This window comes from Amblyraja radiata, chromosome 3 (assembly GCF_010909765.2).
Source record: "Amblyraja radiata isolate CabotCenter1 chromosome 3, sAmbRad1.1.pri, whole genome shotgun sequence".
NCBI classification, from domain to species: domain Eukaryota; kingdom Metazoa; phylum Chordata; class Chondrichthyes; order Rajiformes; family Rajidae; genus Amblyraja; species Amblyraja radiata.
The window spans coordinates 75,513,352-75,539,244 of record NC_045958.1 but is presented as its reverse complement, the minus strand read 5'-3'; the positions used below and the strand labels follow the sequence as shown (position 1 = coordinate 75,539,244).

Sequence of the window (25,893 nt, the reverse complement as noted above, 5' to 3'; positions counted from 1 at the left end):
CTGTAAAGAATTGGGTGCAAAATAAATTCTTAGTTGTTGAAAACTTTTCCTATACTGACGTGAAAACCATCATCTATTGGCCGGTCCTCTGATCATAGATTTACTTAATTTGATTGCTGTTAACCTAGACACACAAGAAACTGTAGTGCTGCAATCTTGAACCAAACACAGTGCTGGAAGAACACAACAGGTTAAGTGGAAAGTATGGTAGAATGACATGAAGGAAATGGATAGATGACATTTTGGGTCAGGACCCTTCAAGTGTCTCAACCTAAAATACCGTCTGTCCATTTCCTTCACAGACCTGACCACGGAGTTCCTCCAGCACTGTGTTTTGCTGGTAAATTATGAATATTCTGGTACATTGCAATATCATAGAGGATCCAAGTATGAATATATTACTTTAATTTAGTTTGGTTTAAAGATACAGCTTCTAAACAGGCGTGTCAGCCCACCGAGTCTACATCGGCCAATGATCACCCATACACTAGGGACAATTTACACACAAGAGGCAATTTACAGAAGCCAATCGACCTGCTGCACATCTTTGGAATGTGGGAGGAAACAGGACCACCCAGGGAAAAACTCGTGTTGGAGGTCCCGGTCACAGGGAGAGCATACAAATTTGTACAAACATCTGGATCAAACTTGGGTCTCTGGCGCTGTAAGGTAGCAACTCTACTACTGTGCCACCATACGAAGATATTTCTATTAGTGAACCTGCTAAAAACCAGGGGGTTGTTTGTACAATTTCTGTCAGTAAAGAATTAAGGAGAAATTGTTTTTGCTAAGGGATGCAAGGTTATCAAGATGATCAACCATGATCACATTGAACGGCCGAATGGCCTACTCCTGCACCTACTGTCTATTGTAAATGCATCTGACAAAAGGCAATAGAATAACACACTAAAGGTTGGAAGAAATTGGATGGGGGAAAGCTTGTGTGAATCATAAACCAGTATCAATCAGTTGTGTCAAATGATTGTGTTCTGTGCTATAAATTGTATGGTGTAACATTTTCAGTTAATAATCAAAATCAAATTAACCACTGCATTCTAAATCACCATCAATGAGTAGTACTAATGACCAAATTGTTATTGCAATTGACATATATCCTTATTTTGTTACGATTTCTATAAATACGTGGATTATTTGTCTGTTTCTTAACAAACAAAGGGAAAAAAACATTTTTGCAGGGATGAAAAGCAAGTAAAATAGTCTTAACTACTGAATCTGATTGAGCCACAAACAATATATATTCACTGAAATAGAAACTGAAAATTCACCCCTTGATTACTTTGTTCCACGGCTCATTTAGAGTATGGAATCTATCCAGACGATGTCTGGGCTGGTCAGTGTGCCACTGATTATTTCAAACGTGCAGGAGGTCAAATTAATATAACAGAAACTACTTTCCTAAGATTCATTTGACATTAATCATAGGAAAGTAGGTTCTGTTATATAGAAAAGTTATTCATGATAAACATCATACATTTTGTAGCCTTTTCTGAAAAGAGGCCTTTGGGGAGATGCAACATACCTACTGGTACAAAAGCCCAGAATGAACTTTGGGAAAATGAACCCAGGCTAATGAATGAGCATTACTTAATTTCAAAAAGCTTTTGACAAAGTAGCATAGAGAAAGAGAATCCCAAGGGATTGGATTAGATCGGGAATTGGCTGTACTCAGGGCTGTCTTCATATGATTTATATTAAGACCACATTTTTATGATAATGGGTAGAGACAAGGGAAGTCAGCAGATGACATAAAGATCTGTACAGTTGCCAAAACCCCCGGTAGTTAAATAAATCAGAATCTTATCTTGATGTTATAGGGAAAATGGATCCACATCTGAAAAATGGTATTTGATATAGATATGATGCAATAAGGGTAACGTAAACATACCATGTTGGGAAGTAAATTGAAATTTGTCGTGTGCAAGGGACATGCTGCATTCATGGGGCGTGGAATATTGGGGGTTTGGGTGGGATTGTTGCGGGGCCCCATTGCTAAGACGAGCTGCGCTTTTAATGTCCATAAAATATAAAGGACAATTAACAATACCTACCTTTTCAATCATCGATTTAGTCTTTGCAGTTCCTATAGGAACATCATAAACTCTGTACTGCTCACAAAGAAAGCTCATTACAGGTTCTGGTGCATCGATCAGCTCTCGCAAATAAGATACAAAACCATAAATTCTAGCAAAAGACAAAAGTTCCCAATGTTAACAGGAAATGATAAAGCAAACTGCTGTAAGACAGGTTTTCAAAAAGTAAGTGAAATGGCTGAAAATCAATATGTAAATTATACAAAAGGCTTTTATTTTTCAAGACAAAAGTGAATTGCCCATTGATACCGATTTGTAAAGATTAAGAAAACGATAATTAAGCAAATTTCAGATTCTCCAGTTACTTTTGATATTAACCAAGACTTGAATGAAACTGGAACGGAAAGCAAAACACACAAATCATAACCAGTTAAATATCTAAAAATATCCCAGTGCGTATGACAATTAAACACTCTTGACATGCATTGCAATGTGGTAGAATTCAGAATCAAATGTTATAAAGCAGAGCAGTAGAGCAGGAGTAAAGTATTTTGTTCAAAATTCTCTCAACAAGCAATATCTGCAAAATGCTGTCCGAAAGCTGAACAATCTATGTAAATGTGACAGAGAAATTAATTCAAACAATTTCTTTCTGTGTCTTATCTCCGAGTCAGAGGGTAGCGCTCTCTTTCCCATCAAGTCTCACTCCATAATCCCAAGCACAAAAAATGTAGCCTCAAATTCCAATGAAGTAATGAAGACATGCAGTACGTTATGTTAAAATAAGGCCCCCTGAAGTGTAATTAAAGATCCATGGCATTTCTGAAAAGTGCAAGAAATTTATCCCTTGTGTCTTTGTCAACTAATGAATAATCACAATTGTGACCCAGGATCATGCCCTGGCCCTGATTATATTGTGCCGGGAGAATTTAAATACACTCTACTGGTGACACGGTACTTAATGGATTACACAGTACATTGATCTGCCCAGTTCTGTCTTTACAGTGGCCTCCATAATGTTTGGGACAAAGACCCATCATTTATTTATTTGCCTCTGTACTCCACAATTTCAGATTTGTAATAGAAAAAAAATCACATGTGGTTAAAGTGCACATTGTCAGATTTTAATGAATGTCATTTTTATACAGTTTGGTTTCACCATATAGAAATTAACCTCACTGTCTTTAAAAAAAAAGTTAATCCTTTGAACTAGAAAACTAAACTTTACTTATGATCATATTGATGCTTCCAGTAATATGTACACCAATCAATCAACGGCTAAATTCCCTTAATTGCAACGGTGTGTACAATTACTAATACATTGCTTGTAAAGCATTGTAATGTTCCAAGGTCATGAAAGTCATTGTGCAAATACAAGTCTATCTTGCATGAAAACTAAAATCAAATTAGAAACATTAAAATTAGGAACATTCAAATTTTACATGGGGCATAGGGTTATAAACATCTATTTTGTATTTTTGATTACCTGTGCAAGAAATTTACATTACAAACAGCATTACTAAACAGAACAGCAAAAATAAAACAAACAAAACTAGATATATTTTCAAATAAGAATTTAATTATTGAGGATGCACAGCAAAAGGATGAGGAAAAACTGCTAACTGTTCTCGAAATGTTTCAGTTATTCAGTTTTTACGAATTAAAAATATATATTTTAAGGAGTATTCAAAATGTAAACTACTTACTGAAGTTCCTGAATGGGTCTAGTAGGCCGCTTCCCTGCCGCTGAAATGGAAGGCGCACACACCGCATTCACTTTTAGCCTCTGTGTATCACGGACCTGATTTTGTAATACGGGTGTTAGTCAATTTAGTTCAATGTTCCGGTTTACATAGCTCTCTCTACTTTCTCCCACGCAATCTTTCCAAAGTTTGCCGCATGTGCAAGCTATTGACATGAACAGTAGTCAGATGTATAGCAATTCTTCACATATACTTTCTTTTGGTCATTTAGCAGCTTAATGAATTGAATTGAATACATTTTATTAGCAAAGTATGTATACATACAAGGAATTTGCCTTGGTGCTTTGCTCGCAAGGATAACAACACGATATACAGTAGACAATTAAAAGTAAAACATTATAATCTAAACATGTGAGGAATAAAATAAAATTCCGGAGCAAAAAGGGGGCTACAGACTTTTGGCTGTTACGCAGAGCTATTGCTCGTGGAAAAAAGTTGTTTATATGTCTGGCTGTGGCGGCTTTGACAGTCCAGAGTCGCCTCCCAGAGGGAAGTACTTCAAAGAGTTTGTGGCCAGGGTGAGTGGGGGTCAGAGATGATCTTACCCACTCGCTTCCTGGCCCTTGCAATGTACAGTTCGTCAATGGGGGGGAGGGAAGGTTGCAGCCAACAACCTTCTCGGCATCATTGCCTGTGGTAGATTGTTTTCTCAGCTGCCGCAGGAAGTACATCCTCTGTTGGCCTTTTTGACTGTGGAGTCGATGGTGGCCTCCCATTTTAGGCATCTGGAGATTATGGTTCCAAGGAACTAAAATGACTCCACAGATGTGACTGTGGTGTTGTTGATGGTGAGGGGGGGGAGGGGAGCTGAAGCTCTCCTAAAGTCTACAATCAATTCCACTGTCTTAAGAGCATTGAGCTCCAGGTTGTTGCGATGGCACCAGGACGCCAGCTGTGACACTTCCTGTCTGTAGGCAGATTCCTCCCCATTCTGGATCAGTCTAGTCAGAGTTGTGTCGTCCGCAAACTTGAGAAGCTTGACAGAGGTGTCTGTGGAGGTGCTGTCCTTTGTGTACAGTAAAGGAGAGAGGAGAGCACGTAGCCTTGCGGTGCTCCTATGCTGAGGGTCAGCGGGTCCGAGATGTACTTTCCCAGCCTCACATGCTGCTTCCTGTCTGTCAGGAAGTTGGTGATCCACTGACAGAGGGGTTCAGGCACAGTCAACTGGGAGAGTTTGGAGTGTCGTAGCTCTGGCACAATGGTGTTGAATGCAGAGCTATAATCCACAAACAAAATCTTTGCATAGGTCCCCTGACGGTCTAGGTGCTGGAGGATGAAGTGCAGGCCTAGGTTGACTGCGTCATCCACTAATCTATTGGCCCGGAGTGCAAACTGCAGGGGGTCCAGCAGGGGGTTTGTGATATTTTTCAGGTGGGCCAGCACGTCTTTCAAGGATTTTAATGATTACAGAGGTCAGTGCGACAGGCCTGTAGTCATTAAGACCAATAATACTTGGCAATTTGGGTACAGGAACAATAGTGGAGACTTTGAAGCAAGCAGGGGCAGTGGAGGTTTGCAGGAACTGATTGAAAATGTCTGTGGAGACTGGTGCCAGTTGTTTGGCACAGAGCTTGAAGGTAGAGGGGGAAACATTGTCGAGTCCTGCACATTTCTGGCTTTTCTGTCTCTTGAATGGCTTTTCCACATCCTCAATTTCTATTGTTAGTGATGGAGAAGTGGCCTGACTGATGTTGGGGAGCAAGGAGGGGATGGGTAGTGGAGGAGGGTCCTGTCTTTGGAGACTGGAGTCAGGCTGTGAGTGTTAAGTGGTGATTGGGGAGGAGTGGGAGAGGGGGAGGGGGTACCAGGGTTATGTTTCTGTCTATCGAACCTGCAGTAGAACTCATTCAGGTCGTTGGTCAGTTGACGATTGTCCAAGGAGCGGGGGGCTTTCCTCTTGTAGCTGGTGATTTCTTGCAAGCCCTTCCACACTGAAGAGCAGCCATTAGCTGAGAACTTGCTCCTCTACTTCTCAGAGTACCTTTCCTTGGCAGCTCTGATTCCTCTTCTCAGCTTGTACTTGGCCTGTTTGCAGAGGTCTGCATCCCCGCTCCTGGAGACCTCATCTTTAGACTGGCGGAGCAGTCTGAGTTCTGCTGTAATCCAGGGCTTGTCGTTGTTGAACTTGATCCGGGTCCTAGTGGAAATGCAACTGTCCTCACAAAAGCTGATATATGATGTCGCGGTGTCTGTATATTCATCGAGGCTTGTGGTTGCTTTCCTGAACACATTCCAATCAGTGCAGTCAAAGCAGGACTGTAGATTTTCGATGCCCTCGCTTGTCCACTTTTTCATTGTTCTGACCACAGGCTTAGCAGATTTTAGTTTCTGCCTGTAGGTCGGAATAAGGTGAACTAAACAATGATCAGTGTGTCCCAGAGCCGCACGGGAAACAGAGCGATATGCATTCTTAATTGTAGTATAACAATGATCGAGTGTTCTCTCCTCTCTGGTGGGGCAGGTAACATGATGTCTGTATTTTGGAAGCTCTCGGTTGAGGTTAGCCTTGTTCCATACAATAAAATCCCCCAATACAATGACCATGAAGTCCGGGAAGTCACTCTCTACCTTCATTACCTTGTCAGCGAGTTGCGTTTGCGTCTCATGTACGCAGGCTTGGGGGGGTTGTAAAAAAAGGGTATGCAATTTATAAAAACATATTCCTGATTAGGAGAACAGAAATTAGACAGTACCGTGATGTCACTGTACCAGCCCTGGTTAGTATAGAAGCATATTCCACCGCCCGAGCAAGGAAAATCCCCATGTCAACCAAAGCAAGAACACAACTACTTTCAAATATAGGTCACTGGACAGCAACCGGGTCCACTTCTCTTATTTGTTTCCAAATTTAGATGCTGATTATGACTACCCACCCTCTCATCGGAGATCAGTGATGGATATTATTATATATCATTATTACAATGGTTAACAAAAATGACTGGTGCAATAATTGTAAAAAAACACAAATATTACTTTACATGTACGTTACCCATTAAAATATAATGAAGGTGCTTCCCTGCCCAAATGCAAGTGTAAATAGGAAGATCAAACATGCATTGTCTGTCATTCAAACTGGAATTAGCACTGCCACTTATTTTATTTAAGGTGCTGCTCCCATTATAATACTGTTCAACTGATCTGTGTTCTACTGCAATAGTACAAATGTGCAGAAGATTAATGCACAGATTGCCTCCGTGATAGCCTGCTGAAATTGGACATGAATTATGTCTCCTGTCATTTCTAATTTCCAGTTTCAAATAAAATTGTAAGATTAGTATCTTGCAGTCACCTAATTTCCTGTCTCAAATATAATTGTAAGATTAAGTTCAAGTTAACCTTGCAGTCACATATTTTCAGGATCTAATTCTTGTTAAGCGTTCTTCTCATTTCTTTCCCATTTCAGCCATTTGATTTAAAGGTCCGGTGCAATGACTAGGAAAATAATATTTTACAACACTGTCATTTATATTCTTGATGATAAAACTAAATTAGACACGTTCATTTATGCCCCTTTTCAGCAGGCTTTCACTCGGGCAATCTGCTCTTTAATTTTCTGCTTCTCCACTACAACATAACACAAATCAGTTGAACAGCATTAAAATGGGAATAAATTAAAGGAAGTGACAGTGCTAATTTTGGTTTGGATGGCAGTGCACATTGTCCACCCATTTGGAAATGTTGCCCTTGTGGGAAAGCAAATAAAAAGGGTGGATAAGTCTCTTGATGTTTGATTTCTGTACACTTAAGGTAGGAAATCAATAGAGCAGTGGTCACGGATTTGTTGGAGCATTAACAAGGTTGCTAAAGCGGAAGGTGGGACTTTTGATAAATGAAACAGATTTTAAAAAAGGAGGCAAGAGAAACTGGATGGATACAGCCAATGGGATGGTTTGGAAGAAGCAAACAAATCGCACTTTAATTGAAATACGAACTTTTGAGATATTGTGAAACTTCCTCTCTAATAAGAAAACTAAAAATCCTACAAATCTATGTGCATGCACTGACCTCGCGAAGGAATATATCCATATCTTCCATGTTCACGCAAACAAAGGCCCTCAGGTCATTCAATGAAATATGGTTTTCAACATACTTAGCATTTCTAGAGTCCTTCATATTGAGCTGCAAAGAAAATAATAGAAGGAAAACAAGAATGAGGGTCAAACAATTTATCAAAAGTTATGCTAACAAAATGAACACCAAAATTCCCACTAATCATGAGCGTTGAAGGTAATAGATAAGAATTCCCTAATTTCCCACAACACATTATTAAATTAAGGCACAGAATCAAGACCATGAAAGTACAAGGTATCAGTAAGGTTGCAAAGATACAATATCACGAGAAGCTGCTAAGGAGACTAGAGATTGCAGAAAGACAGTCTGGTTGAGTATCAAAAATCTTCGATTAGAGTAGGAGGCTGCAATATGTGTTGCGTTAACCTATAGAGAATATTGAAGGAAGAGAGCTTTTGGAACAGTTGGTTTATATAAGGTCCATATCAAACAATGTAAGCATCAACCATCAGCACAGAAGCTGGCCTTTCAATGCAAATAGTTCATGCTGCATTTCACAGGAACCGTTCTTCAAAAAAATGAACTGTTGCAATGCAGTATTTAAACAGACTGCAGAATAAATAGACTGTTGCAAGTTCATAGTATACTTAGTATTCCTTAATGTAATTTAATGCCTTGTCATTGGTGTTAATGATTGGATGTTTCCTTAACCGTATATAATGGCAGAAACATTTTAGTATATTAACAAAAGGAACCTTACCTCGAGCATAATTGGCTCATAGATGTGTCCACGGAATTTATCCCTGTTCTCTCTTAACCATAGGACAGCATTGTATGTATCCTTAAACCGATCTCGAAGTTTTGCTTCTTTAAAGTTCATCATGTCTTCAAGCCTTTTGATATTAGCCATAACCTCTGTTTAAATAGTTGCACATGTGACATAAGCAGAGTGCTTTGCTACATATCTAATGACAGTGATTGGTAACAATATTCAACCATTTATCTCAGATTCAGCAGCAATAAAAAAATCCATCAATATTTAATGTTAACATGGGTAAATTAGATAGTAATGCCTGGGTTTAATTATTCACAAGTAAACATTGACATTCAGAAACTGTTGACAGTTTATTTCACAAAATCCACTGCTGATGGGGTTTGCAATCAAATGACTGCAACATTCAGTAGTTGTCCAATAGTTCCCCACTAAAGAATCAATAAAGTTAGGGCTGCCACATTCAGGAGTGAAAAACTGAGCAGTATGACAATCAAAATTTACTCCAAAACAACCTCTTTGGCCAGAAGAATTATTTTTGCAAAGGTGGAGATCTACTTCTTGCAAAAGAAAATTGTGTTCAATCTTTTCATCTCTTTTTTCTCCACATCTCAATTTGAATTTCTAAATTATTTATCTGAAGTTCAGTGGATGACCGAAATCAAATTCATAGATTCTCATTCCTAGTTTGAACATTGCATTGGCATGTATAGGATCCTTTCCTCAATGCCTCAGCCAACACCATCCTCGAAAAGAAAGCTGAAGATAAATTGCCACCCAAAGTTCCATCAAAGTTTGTGGGCAACGGACAGCAAATGTAATGTAAACATAAAGAGCAGACGATTCCTTTGAGAACAGAAAGATCTATAACGAGCGGGGATGAAGTGGCTGTTAGGGGAGAGTAAAATCTGAAACAGTATAAATCTACAGTGTGTTATCAGAGGTTAGGAAAGCAGAGTGGTTGTAACAGTAGGCCAGGTTTTAAAGTTATGCCATAACATATAACAAAACTTTAATAATGAAAGTTTAATTGATAAAGTAAAAAATGTGATTAACACTAAACAAAAGAAATAAATAAATAATTGCCAGCAGGGGGTATGCTGCGGCTGCTACTACGATATGTGGAAGCTTGCGGATAATATTTGCCCAAGAAGAAGGGTCTGGACTCCAAACGTCACCAATCTATGTTCTGGAGAGATGGTGCCTGACCGGCTGAGTTACTGGGGCAAAGGTCTGCAGCTCAAGGAACTTCAGGTCCGAGCTCCTGCCACCTCACGTGAATTAAATACAAGGGATCCAGGATGTTATCCAACAGATGCCTCATGCTCGCACAATCAGTAGAGTTAAGGCTATTGTAATCTTTAAGGACAAGTGAGTGGATTGTGGCGAGGTGAAATAAACCAACCATGGTACAGGAAGCTATTTAAGTGAGGTAGAATCCAGTTCTCATGGTTCATGTAGATACAGAGTACAGAAAGAAGATTGAGAACTTTGTAACATGGTGCCAAGACAATGTCAATGTCAACAAGACAAAATAGACTGTGATTAACTCCACTGATGGCACCAAATTAGAGATCAAAAGCAACAAGTTCTAGGAATAAATATCATAAGCAATTTATCAAGCAATTGAACATAGACTTTGAGAGTAGATTTGATGGGCCGAATGACCTAATTCTGCTCCTGCAATTTATGAACAGTCTGCTCATCAACTAGAGTGCGGTCCTGACCTCCCATCTACCTCAATCAGACTTTATATGGCACTAATTGTTGTACCCTTTATCTGTGCACTATGCACGGCTGGATCGTACGCACGTAATTTTTTCTTTGCTTGGATAGCATGCAAGGAAATGCTTTTCACTGTACCTAGCAATAATAGGCAGAACAAAATTACATTGGTCGGATAATATAGTGCTAACCAGAAATGCACTTTTTGGATAAGGTGGATAGGCCATTTTGAAAAGAGGAAATATTTATTCATTCAAGGTGGAGAACGTAAAATTCACTTCCATAGAGGCCAATTTCAGACTTTTTAAAAGAGATAATTTCTAGACCCCAACAGGCAGGGGGACAAGTCGAGAGAGGAGGAATATGTTGTTTTTGTTAAATCGAACCACGATCAGCCAGAACGGAAAGCAACTCAAGGGGCTGAAAGGCCTATTCTTGTTCCTATATATTATTTTAAGCACAGTTTTATCTTACAACAATATCACCTTCTCACAATAAAAACTCACCATCTAATTGCCACCAATTCTTGGCCCTGCGAAACGCCAATGACAGACAATTGTGTACTTTGTTCAATCTGAAGAAAATGACATCTCCCTTTTGAATAAAATCCTGACCATTTTTTATTCCACAAGACGGTTTACCTGGTTCCATTTGACACATTATGCTGATTACAAAAATCCCTGCTCTAATGATACAAGTTACAATGTACTAGATATTCTATATACAGCTTGCCTCACTCGGCACCCCTGCATCTTGAATTGCTGGAATTTAACAACTTCCAGGAAAATACTTACTCTTTTTCTCTTTCTCTAAATTTTCCTTCTCTCTTCGCAGCTCGGCCTTCTCGGTGTCGATGGCTCCCTTTTCCTCTTGAACTTTCCGGAGGGCAGTGCTGATTTGGTCTATCTCGGGTTGCACATGGTCATAATTCCCTGTAGCATTTAGTTCATTTTGCAAGTCATCAATCATTTTCTTTGTGTTGCTTATTCTTTTCTGACGGTCAATTTCTTCGTCATTTTTCATTCTTAAATTTTGCTGAACTTCTTCAACCTTATAGAAAAATCCTCAGTCAATTAAATGAACTATATCTGTCAACTGCAAAACACACCAGGTTTTTCTATTAAAGTATTGTAACTAAACCAGCAAAAATAACATACAAATGAAATACTTAACAGTGATGCTCTCACAAGGTAAGATTTTATTCCACTGCATGACATATTGCAGCACTGTACGTATTGAAAACTTATGAAACAATTCCTTTCCAAAAAAATATCGAATCGCTTCTAAATTTTCGCTATTGCAATAAAAAATTGTTCCTGCATCTCAAAGGTTTCTTCATTATTCCAACATTATCCTGGTGAATCCAGCTTTATATTCTCTATGCCTTTAATATTTTTCCTTTCATGAGACTTGTTGCAGTTTTCTATCCTTGTTCCCAAAATTTATTGTTGTAAATTCATCACTGCCTGTTTAACCTAAGACCCTTTGCTCTGTTTATAAATACCTGTTTACAAAAAGTTATTGACTCTTGAAAATTATCCACCTGTCGCCTGAAATTACTTAACCCTGTGAATTTTGTACCCTTTGTAAAATCACTCAAGATTTTATTCAGCGCTAATGACCATATATACATATTAGTAATGGTTCTGTAGCCTCATTAATAACATTATATGGAGTAGAATAGACCCCTCAAAATCTCATTCATGTCACTTGCTGAAATATTCAATTGGCAACTGCTACCTCAGGAGTGAAGATCTGTACTGTTTCAGCACTTCACAGAAACCATTGCAGAATATAGGAATGTTACAAATTTTTGAGATTTAAAAAATCAAGCCTGTCATTTATCCCATCAGATAAAACATACAAAGAACGTTAATTTGATACCTAATTAACTTTCATATCTTCAGTATTAAAAATGTTATGGTCATTTTCATACTCGGAAATTAGCATCTTGTTCCCTTTTGCTTTTCCATTGACTTAACACAAAAGCTGTGATCGTGGCAGTCAATTGACATAAAAGCCCATAACTTTCTTAAAAATTAAGGGAACTGAATAAAATTTTCAGTTATTATTGATTGAAGCATTCTGAAACAAATATGAAACATCTTACTTGGATGACCTGAAATTAAAGCATATAATTAGTTAGTTACCTAATTGTAGCTAATTACAAAATTGACCGTTGTGACGGAAATAGTAATAAACACCCAGACTGCCTTGAAAATTCAAAAATGTGATATTCTCAAGATCAGAACTTTAATATTATTGTAATATAAGTCCGTAACAGAAAGGTAAAGAAATTACAATTTCTAGCAAAATACCAAGTCTTTATGGAAAAGATCAGTTGCTAGCTGGTACATTGGCATATCATAATCAGTAGCATCATCATACTCCTCAGATTGTAACCAATAAGCAACTCTGTACATCCTGTTTTTCCTCAACTTTTCAATTTTGGCATTGTGAACTACATGTTTTTGCTCTTCAAACCACACATGACATGCATTTCTGTCCACTACTTTCCCATTAAGAATGTCCTGTAGATCATCACATTTGGAGTAGTCCAAAATTGGATAATCTCTACGAGTGCTATCTAAATTAGTCTCTTTAGCTGAGCATTTGGATTGACAATTTTGCATTTCTTCTTCGGAGACATCTGTTTAAAATGTAAAGGAAAAAAAACACTGAATAGCATTAACAGAAACAAGTTATTATTAGCAGTTTTAGAAAAAAAAGTAGAAATGATAAAGTTAAACGCTAAAACAAATAGTAAATACCCAACAAAAAAATCATATTCATCAGTTTCATCAAATCAATTAAATTCATCTACTCAATTAAACTAATCTAAATTCAATTACTAGATCTAAACATCTATTTATTTCTTAAGAAAAGGCTGAACATTTTAAATAGCCAAATAACAAACTGATCCCATTCAAGAATTCACAATATAACATGATTTTTAAATCTCACTTTGTCATGAATTTATATGCCAAACAGAAGGAATTTATGTTTAATTCCCATAAATTAATCCAGAATCATCCACTCTCAAGATAATCAAAATCGTTATTTTTTGTACAATACATCTGACTAAAACTGTATTGTGGATATTTAGTAAGAAAATATTGATCATGGATTTAGATGTTCTTATAACACGATTGTGCAAAAAAAAAAAAAAAAAGAATTTGATTATCTTTAGAGCGGATGTTTCTGGAATGTGATAGATTGGAATGTTGCCGTTGCCATAAATTTTAAGCCCATATCGGCAGGCAAGACATGGCCGATTCGTATGGGGGCCTAAATAACATTTTTCGCATCATAAGATTAAAATGAAGCCACATCAAAAAGCAAGATATGTTAAATAAACGACATACCTTTTGTTTTGTCCTGCCGATCCGTGATGTTGAAGGCGTTAGAAGTCGTGTTTAACTTCAATCCAGTGATGCAATCGTCCAGCAAATTTGATTTTTTTTTAAAACCGGGAACGGAAGCGCGAACGATTTTTCTTCATCAGCTAGCAGCCCGAGGAAATCCCTATCCGACAACCAATACAAACCTGCATTTTAATCCCGCCCCCCCCCCCCCCCTCAAGCCTCCGGAATCGCACGCACAGGCAGCAGGCAGATCTGGAGCGTAACTGATGGTAGGTTTTGTAACACCGCTACAAAATATCAGGTTATTTTGGTTATGGGCACACTCCAAGAATGACCTCAACTCAAAATGAGTGTTCTGCTGGGCATGAGTTTAGTCCTGAAGGTTTGTCATCTTGAATTCCTGGTTGGTGACATCTGTCCTCGTTGGCTCTGAACCACTTCTGCCACTGAAGGCCCCAGTCAATGCATTCTCCATCACATGACCCACCACTGAGTCCAGCGGTTCTCCTGCTGCTGCAGTCCCGAAGCTTTGTTGGAGCAACAGCTGCTAGTGGAGGATGAGCAGGCAAAGGTACACAATATGGATCTGTTCACATGACTGCGGCTTCTTCTGGAGTTTTGCCTGTCCTCTCCCCTTGTTCATGCATGCTTTTCAGTTATATTGCATGTATTTTCTTTTTTTTTTTGCCTTTTTATTTAAAGATGTGTGATGCACACCATCTGCACTTGTCTAACTAGTCTGCTAATCTGTTTAAGAAATAATTGCAGATGCTGGTTTAAATCGAAGGTAGACACAAAATGCTGGAGTAACTCAGTGGGTGAGGCAGCATCTCTGGAGAGAAGGAATGGGCGAAGTTTCGGGTCAAGACCCTTCTTCAGACTGATGTCAGGGGAGGGGACGGGACAAAGATATAATGTAGGCGGAGACAGTAAGACTAGTAGGTGAACTGGGAAGGGGAAGCGGATGGAGAGAGAAATCAAGGGCTATCTGAATGCTAATCTGTTTACTCTTTCTGATCAGTTTTAGCAATCCATAAATTCATGCTGGATTCATTTTAGTAATCCATAATTTGACTCCTGCAAATGTTGGAATCGAGGTTCTTCAGCTGGTTTTCCTTCATAGATCCAATGGCAACGAGGCAAAGACCAATATTTCCAGTTACTCAGTGGAGAATTACAACTGGAATCATTTCTGCTCGGGTGGATCAGCCATAAGTAGCAAAACCACACTGAATTGTTACAGACAGAAGACATTGCACGGGGTTGTCACTGACCTGAACTCATTATAGCAGCTCTAGTTTCACAAATTACAATTCCCCATACCTAATCCACTAGAACATTAACTCGGAACATTCAGACTCTGGTAAAGAATCAATCATGAGCAACACTACCCCAGTGCTACTTCTGTAACTATCTTTGCAGATAGGAATAGAAGCAGATCGTTCAGCCTCTCAAATCCATTCTGCTATTCAATAAGGATATGGCTGACTTATCTCACCTGCCTTAATTTCAAAACATTAATAACCACTTGACAAGCACTGCTCTGAAGTTTTCAATTGAACATGTTTTTAGGAAACAGTTGAAGATTTCCACTCTCCTTAGTGTGAAGAAATAATTTCTGACATCACACCAAAATGATCCACTTAATATCCCATTCCTTGTTCTGGAGCCCACCACCAATCACTTCCCACCTGCATCAGTCAATCCACCTAACATCCCCTTCATCAAAGGGAATAGTCTTAATACAGCCTATTGTTAAACACCATAAGGTGTTTAATTGAAGTAACACAAAACCAGATTATGCAGCCATGTTCATAACTTAAGTCACTTCAGATTCACATATCAGTGATAAATCCACATTGCATACAAATATAAAGTTGTTCAAAACAATTATAATTTCAGAATTATACTATGATTGGCAAAAAATAACTTTGTTTAGAATTTAATCTTCTCAAGTTGTAATAATTACGAAAAAAGGTTTGAAAGATCATTTTATCCCATCCTGTTATATAAAATTGACATTAAAGTGCTCAATACAGACAATATGCTTTCTGTGAATTTTTTATTTTTTATTTTTAAATACTATTCACATCTTGTATAATAACACAAAAATGATTTGTTTTCTAAAAGCAAAAATGCACTGACCTCTTTGTCTTTCCGTTCCAATAAATCTTGCTTTTGTTTGCACTCCTGAGAGATTTTCTTAATTTCTGACCCCTACAAAAATAGGATTTTGCAATTATTTCAGAGACATCGCACAAGTTCCCAATTTAATCATAACACAAATTATTTCATCAAATTAGACAGAATACACATCAGATTTTACACTGCAAAACAAATCAAGACTAGCTCGGATTTCACTCATGCATGCAAAAGGCATGGGATAAAATCAAAGAATGGCGGCAGCACAGGAAACGGCTCAAATCTCTAGACTTGAAAGGGCAATCTACAAAATTTGATAAATCTCATATACACCCTCTCACATCCTTGCTAAATTGTGCTGCCTCAAACAAGCACTCCATTTGTGGCAGACTACTGCTTTACAAAAGAATCATCCTGATTTATTTGGCCTTGTATTCTGTTCTATCAATAATGTAAAGAATACCACATGCTTTTATTTAAACCAATTTTTCAACTTGCCATGTCACTGTCCATGAAATATGTATTTACCCTCCTGATCTTTGATTTAGTTTAGTTTGGAGATAGAGTGTGGAAACAGGCCATTTGGCCCACCGAGTTCATGTTGACCCATGATCATCCATGCGCTAGTTCCATCCTACACTCAAGGGACAATTTACAGAAGCCAATTAACCTACAAACCTACACGGCTTTGAAATGTGGGAGGAAACTGGAGCACCCGGAGAAAACCCACGCTGTCACAGGGAGAACATACAAACTTCGCACAGACAGCACCTGTAGTCAGGATTGAACTCGGGTCTCTGGCGCTGTAAGGCAGCAACTCTACCGCTGCGTCACCCGATATCTGTTCCCATAACTTTTTTTAGAACTGCACTCACTGTAGTCTACAATGCTTCTTCTCATTTTTTTCTCTAATGGGCCTGTCCTACTTACGCAACTTTTTAGGAGATTATGCGGTCGCCACATGTTGGCGGGTGGTTGCCGGGGACACCTTCATGGTCGTGAGAAGTTCCCACATTCTGGGACCTAGTCGCGGCCTCATTATGGTCACCTCGAATTTTTCAACATGTTGAAAAATTAGCGCCGACCAGAATAAAGCCGCCATGGAGAGTAGCGATAATTCTCGTGCCGTAGGTGCAGTGGTAGTGGGTCGCCAGGAGGTCGTAGACTCTTGTAGGTTGTAGCCGGTGCTGACTGGTGAATTTCATTGGCTCATTGGGAAAAGAAAACGCAAGCGGTAGTTTTCAGAACCAAGGATAACCAACCGGTAATGTTAATGCCCGCCGAGTTTCACAGCCGTGTTTTAAAAGTCTCCACCCCTTCTCCCCCCTCTCTTTTAAAGGGCTTACGTGACCCTTCCCGTACACTGTGCTTTGACCATCTTCATTTTTGTGTGTGTGTGTGTGTGTCGCCGGCAGTCACCTGAAAAACTGCCTAAGTGGGACAGGCCCATGAATGTAATATTTCACATTTCTCAGCATTAACTTTCATTATCTCAACACACTAGCTTGTCCATATCTCGTTAAAATCAATTGCCTCCAACGTTTGTCATCAGCAGATTTGGATATTAAGCACTGTACTCCTGAATATGAACAATTAATATTTATTAAGAAAACCAATGGTCCTAGAATGGATCATTAGCAAAATTCCATTCTATATTTAGCTCCGAATCAAAAACAACCTTTAACTACTATCTCTCCAGAGATGCTGTCTGTCCTGTTGAGTTACTCCAGCATTTTGTGTCTACCTAGGGTCAACCAGTTCTCTGTCAGCGTTCATGGTCCTCATTAATCTTAACAGCACTGTCTACTCCCCTTCAAGTTCACAGCCTCTGCCATGTGGAGAAGTTGAGGTAAATAGTAGACTTTGAAGCAGTGTCTACATGCTAGATACTGCCCTCGATTTTATAGTTCCTTCTTAAAATGTTCAAACATTTTATGACTAAGTATTTAAAACCTTAAGAAAATACTGCTGTGTCAAGTCCTACAATACTAACTCAATGTTTCATTCCTGTTTGCACATGATACTTTGCTTAACAGTCATTTTAAATGTATTCAGTTGCTTTTAACACATGATATTGTTATTACAAAAATGAAGTCAACATGAATACGAGCTGCATCTCACTGGTAAGAAAATTAGGAAATGCTGTGCTTTCATTTATAGATGATACAGCACAGGAGTATTTATCCATTTGGAGAATAATCACAGTGATTCATTAATCTGGACCATTAATTTAACAATTAAGGGCCTTTTAGTGCCAGCATCTGTGATGAAATAAATAATTGCAGTGATAAAACTGCTGTGTAAGTACAGTCATTTAATCATTATTCCAGACACAACATTGAAATGTGAGCTCAGCTCCTTGTCCCTCCTAATAGCTCAGTCACCTAGACAAATATCTTATTCTGAGTTGCTGCCGAGGGAACTGATCTCAGCCAACGTCAATTAAGATCACCCAAAGATTGGTAACTTAATTGAGACCATTATTCATCTCCTTCTGGAATGTATATTTGCTAAGACAGCCTGGAACAGGATCTGGTGGACTTTGTTGAACTTTATTCCATACAGTTGATTTAGTTCCCCAGTCTGTTTCCAAACATCAGCTACTAGTGGAAGATTGTCAAACTGGTAAAGATGCACTTTGACCTGCGGTGTAGGGAACTATCCAAATTTGAATGTGGAAGTACCATTTGCTTAGGCATATACTGAAACTTGGTCCAGCTGCAATAAATGCTCCATGACGTCCGACAATATGCCGAGGAGCTGAAACTTGTGCAAAACCCTCTTGGACTCATCCCTCATGGAATTTATACAAAATAAAAAATTGATCTCATTCTGACAATGTAAATCTTATAAATAAATAGAAACATTTTTTCTTGTATGGTGACTGGTGACAAGGTATTGTTTTATATATTCGCAACTTTTATGAATAGTTATTTTTGGAAATATAAAAAATTTAGCGACTTAGAATACAAGCATTGACAAGGTATTGACAATCCCCGGAAAAGAGGTGAAAATTGGGAAGATAAAATTTTGGATTGAAGAAAGGTCACTACATTGAACAAAGAGAAAGAAAGCAAAACTCCAGGATCAGGGAATGAAAGAGCACAGACAGAGGCTACTCAGTCCATCATGCCAACATTCATCATTAAATAAACGTTTGGAAGGGATGAAATGTAGAATATTTTGCCCTTTCTGAATAGAAAAAATAAAATTCACTTGGTATGAAAAGATTGTCAAAACAGCAGTTATTTCACAACTACCAGCTTGCTTCTCTATAAATCTGTACATTAAATTATACCATATATGCTTTACTTGTGTAAATAATTCAGCATTTCAATGTATACAAGTTGATAATATTTGTGAAATGGTATATATTTGTAACAACCACAGTTAAAATAGAAGATAAAAAGCAGCGTGTTGAATAAGAAGTGAGTTGCTATTCTTGCTGCAAGTCTGTGGTGTTCCAAAGGGATCTGAGCTGGGGCCTCTATTGTTTGTGATGTATATAAACAACGTTCGTGTAGAAAGGTTGGTTAGTAAGTTTGCAGATGGCACTAAAATTGGTGGAGTTTTGGACAGTGAAAAAGGTTGTCAAAAGAATCAGCAGGATTAAGACCAGTTACAGATGTAGGCAGAGAAAAGGCCAACGGAGCTTAAACCAAGCAAGTGTGAAATGTTGTACTTTGAGAGGTCGAATGTACTGTAAGTGAAAAGTATACAATGGCAAGACACTTAACAGCATTGCTATGCAGAGGGATTTTGGAGTCTATGTTCTCAGCTCTCTGAAAGTAGCAACACAAGTAGATAGAGTGGTAAAGAAAGCATATGGCATTCTTGCCTTGGTCAGTGCATTGAGTATAAGAGGCAGGATTGTCATGTTGCAGCTTTATAAAACATTGTTGAAGCAGCATTTGGAGTATTGTGTGCAATTCTGGTCACCCCATTACAGGAAGAATATGGAGCCATTCAAGTGTGCGCAGAAATTTGAGCCATTCAAGTCAAGTGTGCGCAGAAATTTGAGCCATTCAAGTCAAGTGTGCGCAAAAGAGGTTTACCAGGATGCTGCCTGGATGAGAGTATTAACTACAGGAAAAGTTGGAGAAACTTGAATTGTTTACTCTGGAGAGGAGGCTGAGGGGAGACCTAATAGAAGTTTACAAATTATGACAATAAAAGATTAGGTAGACAGACAGAACATATTGTCCCCAGGGTGGAAATGTCAAATGCTGGAGGGCCTACTTTAAGGTAAGAGGGGAAAAATTTAAAGGAGATGCGCATGCCCTTTTTTTTTTACACAGAAGATGGTAGATGCCTACAAACTGCTTTCCAGGGGTGCTAGTGGAATCCGATGATGATACTGGTACTTGAGTGTCTTTTAGAAAGGCCATATATATGCAGGGCATGGAGGGATATGGATCAAATACAGAAAAGATTAGTGTATTTGGCATTAGACACAGAATGCTGAAGTAACTCAGCGGGACATGCAGCATCTCTGAAGAGAAAGAATGGGTGACGTTTCAGGCCAAGACCCTTATTTGGCATTATGTTCAGCTTGGACATGGTGGGCCTAGCGCCTGTTCCTGTGTTATACTATTCTATGTTCCAAAAACAGAAACCTTATCCGGTATCAACCCAAGCGTCTAACCTTTTCCTTGACTTTCGCCTCCTGCTCCCTACATTGCCTTTCAACAACTTGAATTCGTCTGGTCACTGGAGCCACTGATTCTTTTAGTGCTTTCAGTTCTTGTTTCAGCTGTTCACGGAGCTGCTTCACTTCTTCATGCTCCTGTCGAGCTGCTTCATATTCCTTTAAAAGAGCAGGATCAAATCTTTATTAAAGCTAGTACATTTTAGTAGAATCTTACAAATCAGAGGATGCCATTGGCATGTGGACCAATTCTCTTGAACAGGTATTTAATTAGTCCCACTTAATGATTTCATCTCTCTTTCAGGCAGCACATTTTAGAATATTACATCTAACTGCAAACTACACAACAGAATATATAGTAGTGAAGATTTGGTAAGATCATTGATATAATTTTACAATGCTGTATAATGCCATTAAAAAAATCAGAGAAGCAAGGTTATTTGTAATATATATATATATGTATCATATCATCATCATCATATCCTTATAACTATAAAACTCTGATCTTGTATGTGGATGCGTGTGTGTGTGCGTGTGTGTATGTATGTGTGTGTATATTTATTTATTTGTGTATTGTCACGTCTTCTCGAAAAAACATATACATATACGGGTAGAGATCTACCCCCTGGAGTCCAAACTCCTTATCTGAAAAATTCATGCTTTATTTCTCGAGTTATTTATGAAACTTTGAAAATAAACTAGATGGTCTCGCTGATAACGTCACAATGGATCTGCTGCGTGCGGCCTGCTCTGTGTTCCACGTGCTGCGAGTGACGTCTCCCCCCCACCCCCCCACCCAACCCCCCCGTACTCGGGCCCTGGAGATGCCAGCCGGGATTGAGGGAGTATTGCATTCGGGAACCAGCCCTCCCCTGTGACAACCCCTCCCCCCCCCGGGCTCTGGATTGAAGCCACTGAACTCGCAGTGCTTTGGTTGATGCACGCCCCGCTGCCTGCTCCCCTGTGAGTTGGGGGCTATGCATCAGTGGATAGGGCGGGGATGGGGTAAAAGGAACCGATGAATAATATTAATATAATATCAAGGGGAATGGTTAGTGTGTGTGTGCGTGGGGGGGGTTAGTGTGTGTGTGGGGGTGGTTAGTGTATGTGTGATGCCGCAGGCCTCCCCCCCCCCTCCTTAACTGCCCATTGAGGGGATGGGACCCAACGGGTCCCACTTAGTCTAGTAACTATTGTGTATAAGCACATCTTCTCGAAAAAACAAATCGCTAACAGTAAAATTTTTACATATTCCGGTAGAGATTTTTCCCCTGGAGCCCAAAACCGCCTAATCTGAAAATGTTATGCTTTATTTCTCGAGTTATTAATGAAAATGTTCAAAAATCAGACAAAACTTTGAAATAAAAACGACTGTCTTTTGCTGATGACGTCACAATGGATCTGCGTGCCTGCCGTCTTCCGCGCGATTCGAGTGACGTCACCCCCCCACCTCTCCATCCTCTCCCCCCACCTTCCCCCCCCCCGACCTCCCCCCCCCACCCATCTATTCAAAACAACTCAGCAAATGATGATTAAAAACATAAAATTGAAGACATACTATGGGTTTCCAGCATCCGCTACTTTAAAAAAAAAAATCAGTAAATGATAATGGTGATGAAATGCCAAATCTTTCCAATATCTTAAATCTGTCCTGCAGGAGTGCTTAACATTTCACCTGCAGGTTAATGAAAGTGATGCATGACCATATGAATGCATCTCACTTTGGCAATTCAGTCTTCTTCAGTAGAAGCAAGGATCAGACCTTCAAAAACTTAAAAGAGCAAAAACAATGAACTGAATTAAAATCATTGACTACTCAGTGAGTATAGAGAACTAGGTAGGAGGCTGAAAAGCAGGACTTCTGGGGTGGTTCTCTCAGAGTTGCTTCCAGTACCTCGCGCTTGTGAGGGTAGGCGCAGAGAGATAGGGGATCTGAATGTGTGGCTGAGTAGTTGGTGCAAGGGCAGAGATTTATTTTTCTAGATCACTGGAATCTCTTCTGGGGCAGGGGTGACCGAAAGGGATGGGTTAAGGGCCTGTCCCACTTAGGCTATTTTTAGGTGACTGCCAGCGACTGTCATAGTCGTAGTAGGTCGCCGAAAAAACAGCGACTGGACCCCCCCCTTCGACATAAAATTTGAAATAGAATCATTACTTTAACAACAAAAAAAAACAAAGTCAGCACCGGCGACAACCTACGTTAACCTGGCGACAACTACGACAGTACCTATGTCAGGAGAAGTCAAGCTACGGTCATTGGCGTCAAACCCACAGTCGCTGACTGTCTCCGAAAATGTTTCAACATGTTGAAAATCCAGCGGCAACCAGAAAGACGCTATGACTCTTTGGACGACTGAGGAGATTACTCGCGGCCATACAGGCGACACCCCCGGCCTAGTCGCCTAAAAATCCGCCAAAATGGAACAGGCCCATTACACCTTAATTGTTAGAGGACCGACATTCTGGCAGGCAGGTTTGCCAGTGCTGCACGGATGGGTTTAAACTAAAAAGTGGGTGTGGGGGGGGGGGGGGGGGGGGGGGGGGGGGGGTGGTGGAGTCAACAACATGGACGCGTATCCGTGCTGCTAACGGGAAAGGTCAAGTTTAAACTAACAGGGCAGGGGAAGGGGACCCAATGCAAGGAGACAGTTGGCCATAAAAGGAGGACAGAAGCAAAAGGTGAACGGGAGATAAGAAAAATTAACCCATAAGCTTTGTGCCTTAATGCGAGGAGCATTTGAAATAAGGTGGATGAATTGAATGCGCAGTTAGTAGTTAAGGGATATGATATAGTTGGAATTACAGAGACATGGCTCCAGGGTGACCAAGGCTGGGAGCTAAACATGCAGGTGTATTCGATATTCGGGAAGGATAGACAGAAAGGAAGAGGAGGTGGGGTGGCATTGCTGGCTAAAGAGGAGATTAATTTAATAGCAAGAAGAGACATTAGCTTGGATGCTGTAGAATCTGTACGGGTAGAACTGCGAAATAGCCAAGGGTAGAAAACACTTGTTGGAGTGGTATACAGACCACCAAACAGTAGTAGGGAGGTTGGGGCTAGCATCAAGCAGGAAATTATGGATGTGCGTAGCAAAGGTACAGCGGTTATCACGTGTGACTTTAATCTACATATAGATTGGCCCAACCAAATTGGTAACAGTGCTGAGGAGGAGGATTTCTTGGAAAGTATAAGGGATGGGTTTTTAAACCGATATGTAGAGGAACCGAATAGAGGGCAGGCCATCCTAGACTGGGTATTATGTAATGAGGAAGGATTAGTTAGTGATCTTGTTGTGCAAGGCCCCTTGGGCAATAGTGACCATAATATGGTGGAATTCGGCATTAGGATGGAAAGTGACACCAGGGTCCTGAACTTGAATAAAGGAGACTTTGAAGGTATAAGACGGGAATTGGCTAAGATAGATAGGCAAATTATACTTAAAGGGTTGACAGTGGAGATGCAATGGCAAGGATTTAAACTTAAGAAGTTGTTCATCCCTCTCTGGTGAAAAAATAAAGCTGGGAAGACGGCTCAACCGTGGCTAACATGGGAAGTCACGGATAGTGTTAAATCCAAGGAAGAGGCACATAAATTGGCCAGAAGTGGCAAACCAGAGGACTGGGTGAAATTTAGAACTCAACAAAGGGGTTAATTAAGAGGGGGGGGGGGGGGGGGGGAGAACAAGAAAGAAAGCTTGCGGGGAATATAAAAACTGACTGTAAAAGTTTCTTTAGGTATGTAAAGAGGAAAAGACTAGTGAAGATGAACCCTTACAGTCACAGACTGTAAGATCCCTTACAGTCACAGACAGGTGAATTTATAATGGGAAACAAGGAAATGGCAGGACAGTTAAACGAGTTCTGTCTTCACTAAGGAAGATATAAACATTCTCCCGGAAATACTAGGGGACCGAGGATCTAGTGGGAGGGAGGAACTGAAGGGAATCCACATTAGTCAGAAAATGGTGTTCAGTAAACTGTTGGGACTGAAGGCAGATAAATCCCCAGGGCCTGATGGTCTGCATCCCAAACGATGGCCCGAGAAATCGTGGATGCATTGGTGATCATTTTCCAATGTTCTCTCGACTCTGGATCAGTTCCTGTGGATTGGAGGGTGGCCAATGTAACTCAATTTTTTAAGAAAGGAGGGAGAGAGAAAACAGGGACCAGTTAGCCTTACATCAGTAGTGGGGACGATGCTGGAGTTGATTATTAAAGATGTTACAGCAGCACATTTGGAAAGCAGTGACGGGATCGTTCAAAATCAGCATAGATTTATGATGGGGAAATCTTGCTTGACTAATCTTTTGGAATTTTTTGAGGATGTAACAAGTAGAATGAATAAGGGAGAGCCAGTGGATGTGGCGTATTTGGACTTTCAAAAAGCCTTTGACAAGGTCCCACACAAGAGATTAGTGTGCAAAATTAGAGTACGTGGTATTGGGGGTAGGGTATTGACATGGATAGGGAACTGGTTGGCAGACAGGATGAAAAGAGTAGGAATTAACGGGTCCTTTTCAGAATGGCAGGCAGTGACTAGTGGGGTGCCACAAGGCTCGGTGCTGGGATCCCAATTGTTTACAATATATATTAACGATTTAGACGAGGGAATTAAATGTAACATCTCTGTTTGCTGATGACACAAAGCTGGGTGGCAGTGTGAGCTGCAAGGAGGATGGTATGAGGCTGCAGGGTGACTTGGATAGGTTGGTTGAGTGGACAGAAGCATGGCAGATGCAGTATAATGTGGATAAATTAGATTAGATTAGATTAGATAGCCTTTATTGTCATTCAGACCGAAGTCTGAACGAAATTGCAGCAGTCATACATACAATACAATACAATAAAAAACAACAATAAACACATATTAACATCCACCACAGTGAGTCCACCCAGCATCTCCTCACTGTGATGGAGGCAAAAGTCTTAGGGCTGCAGTCTCTTCCCTCCTCTTCTCCCTCTGCGCTGAGGCGATACCCCACCGGGCGATGTTAAAAACTGTCCCGCGGCTCAATCACCGCGCGGGGTGGTCGAAGCTGCCGCCCGCCAGTCCTGCTGACGCAGCCGCTGGCCCGCGGCCGAATCCCGGACTCAGGCCACCACCGCCAGAACACCGTCCCAGCCACTGGAGCACCGTTCCAGCCCCGAGCCGGATCGCCCCCACGTGAGTACCGTTACCGTCTCAGCCCCGCGCCAGGCCGCCCCGACATGGGCTGGGCCGCCCCGACATGGGCGCCGCTCCTCCCTCGGGCTGGGCCGCCCCGACATGGGCGCCGTACCTCCCTCGGGCTGGGCCGCCCCGACATGGGCGCCGCTCCTCCCTCGGGCTGGGCCGCTCCGACATGGGCGCCGTACCTCCCTCGGGCTGGGCCGCCCCGACTTGGGCGCCGCTCCTCCCTCGGGCTGGGAACGCCGT

General features: G+C 40.4%; 1 protein-coding gene across 1 annotated transcript in view; it reads right to left on the bottom strand.

Annotated features, from left to right (window-relative positions):
• smc5 (structural maintenance of chromosomes 5) overlaps positions 1-25,893 on the bottom strand; it is a 75,078-nt gene that overhangs the window by 29,874 nt on the left and 19,311 nt on the right. The window contains exons 7-13 of the mRNA XM_033018119.1: positions 20,475-20,636; positions 15,833-15,904; positions 11,117-11,372; positions 8,586-8,740; positions 7,820-7,933; positions 3,758-3,852; positions 2,070-2,202 (exon numbers count right to left, since the gene is read on the bottom strand). Coding sequence (XP_032874010.1) covers positions 2,070-2,202; positions 3,758-3,852; positions 7,820-7,933; positions 8,586-8,740; positions 11,117-11,372; positions 15,833-15,904; positions 20,475-20,636 — 987 coding nt within the window. The remainder of the gene's footprint in view (positions 1-2,069; positions 2,203-3,757; positions 3,853-7,819; positions 7,934-8,585; positions 8,741-11,116; positions 11,373-15,832; positions 15,905-20,474; positions 20,637-25,893) is intronic.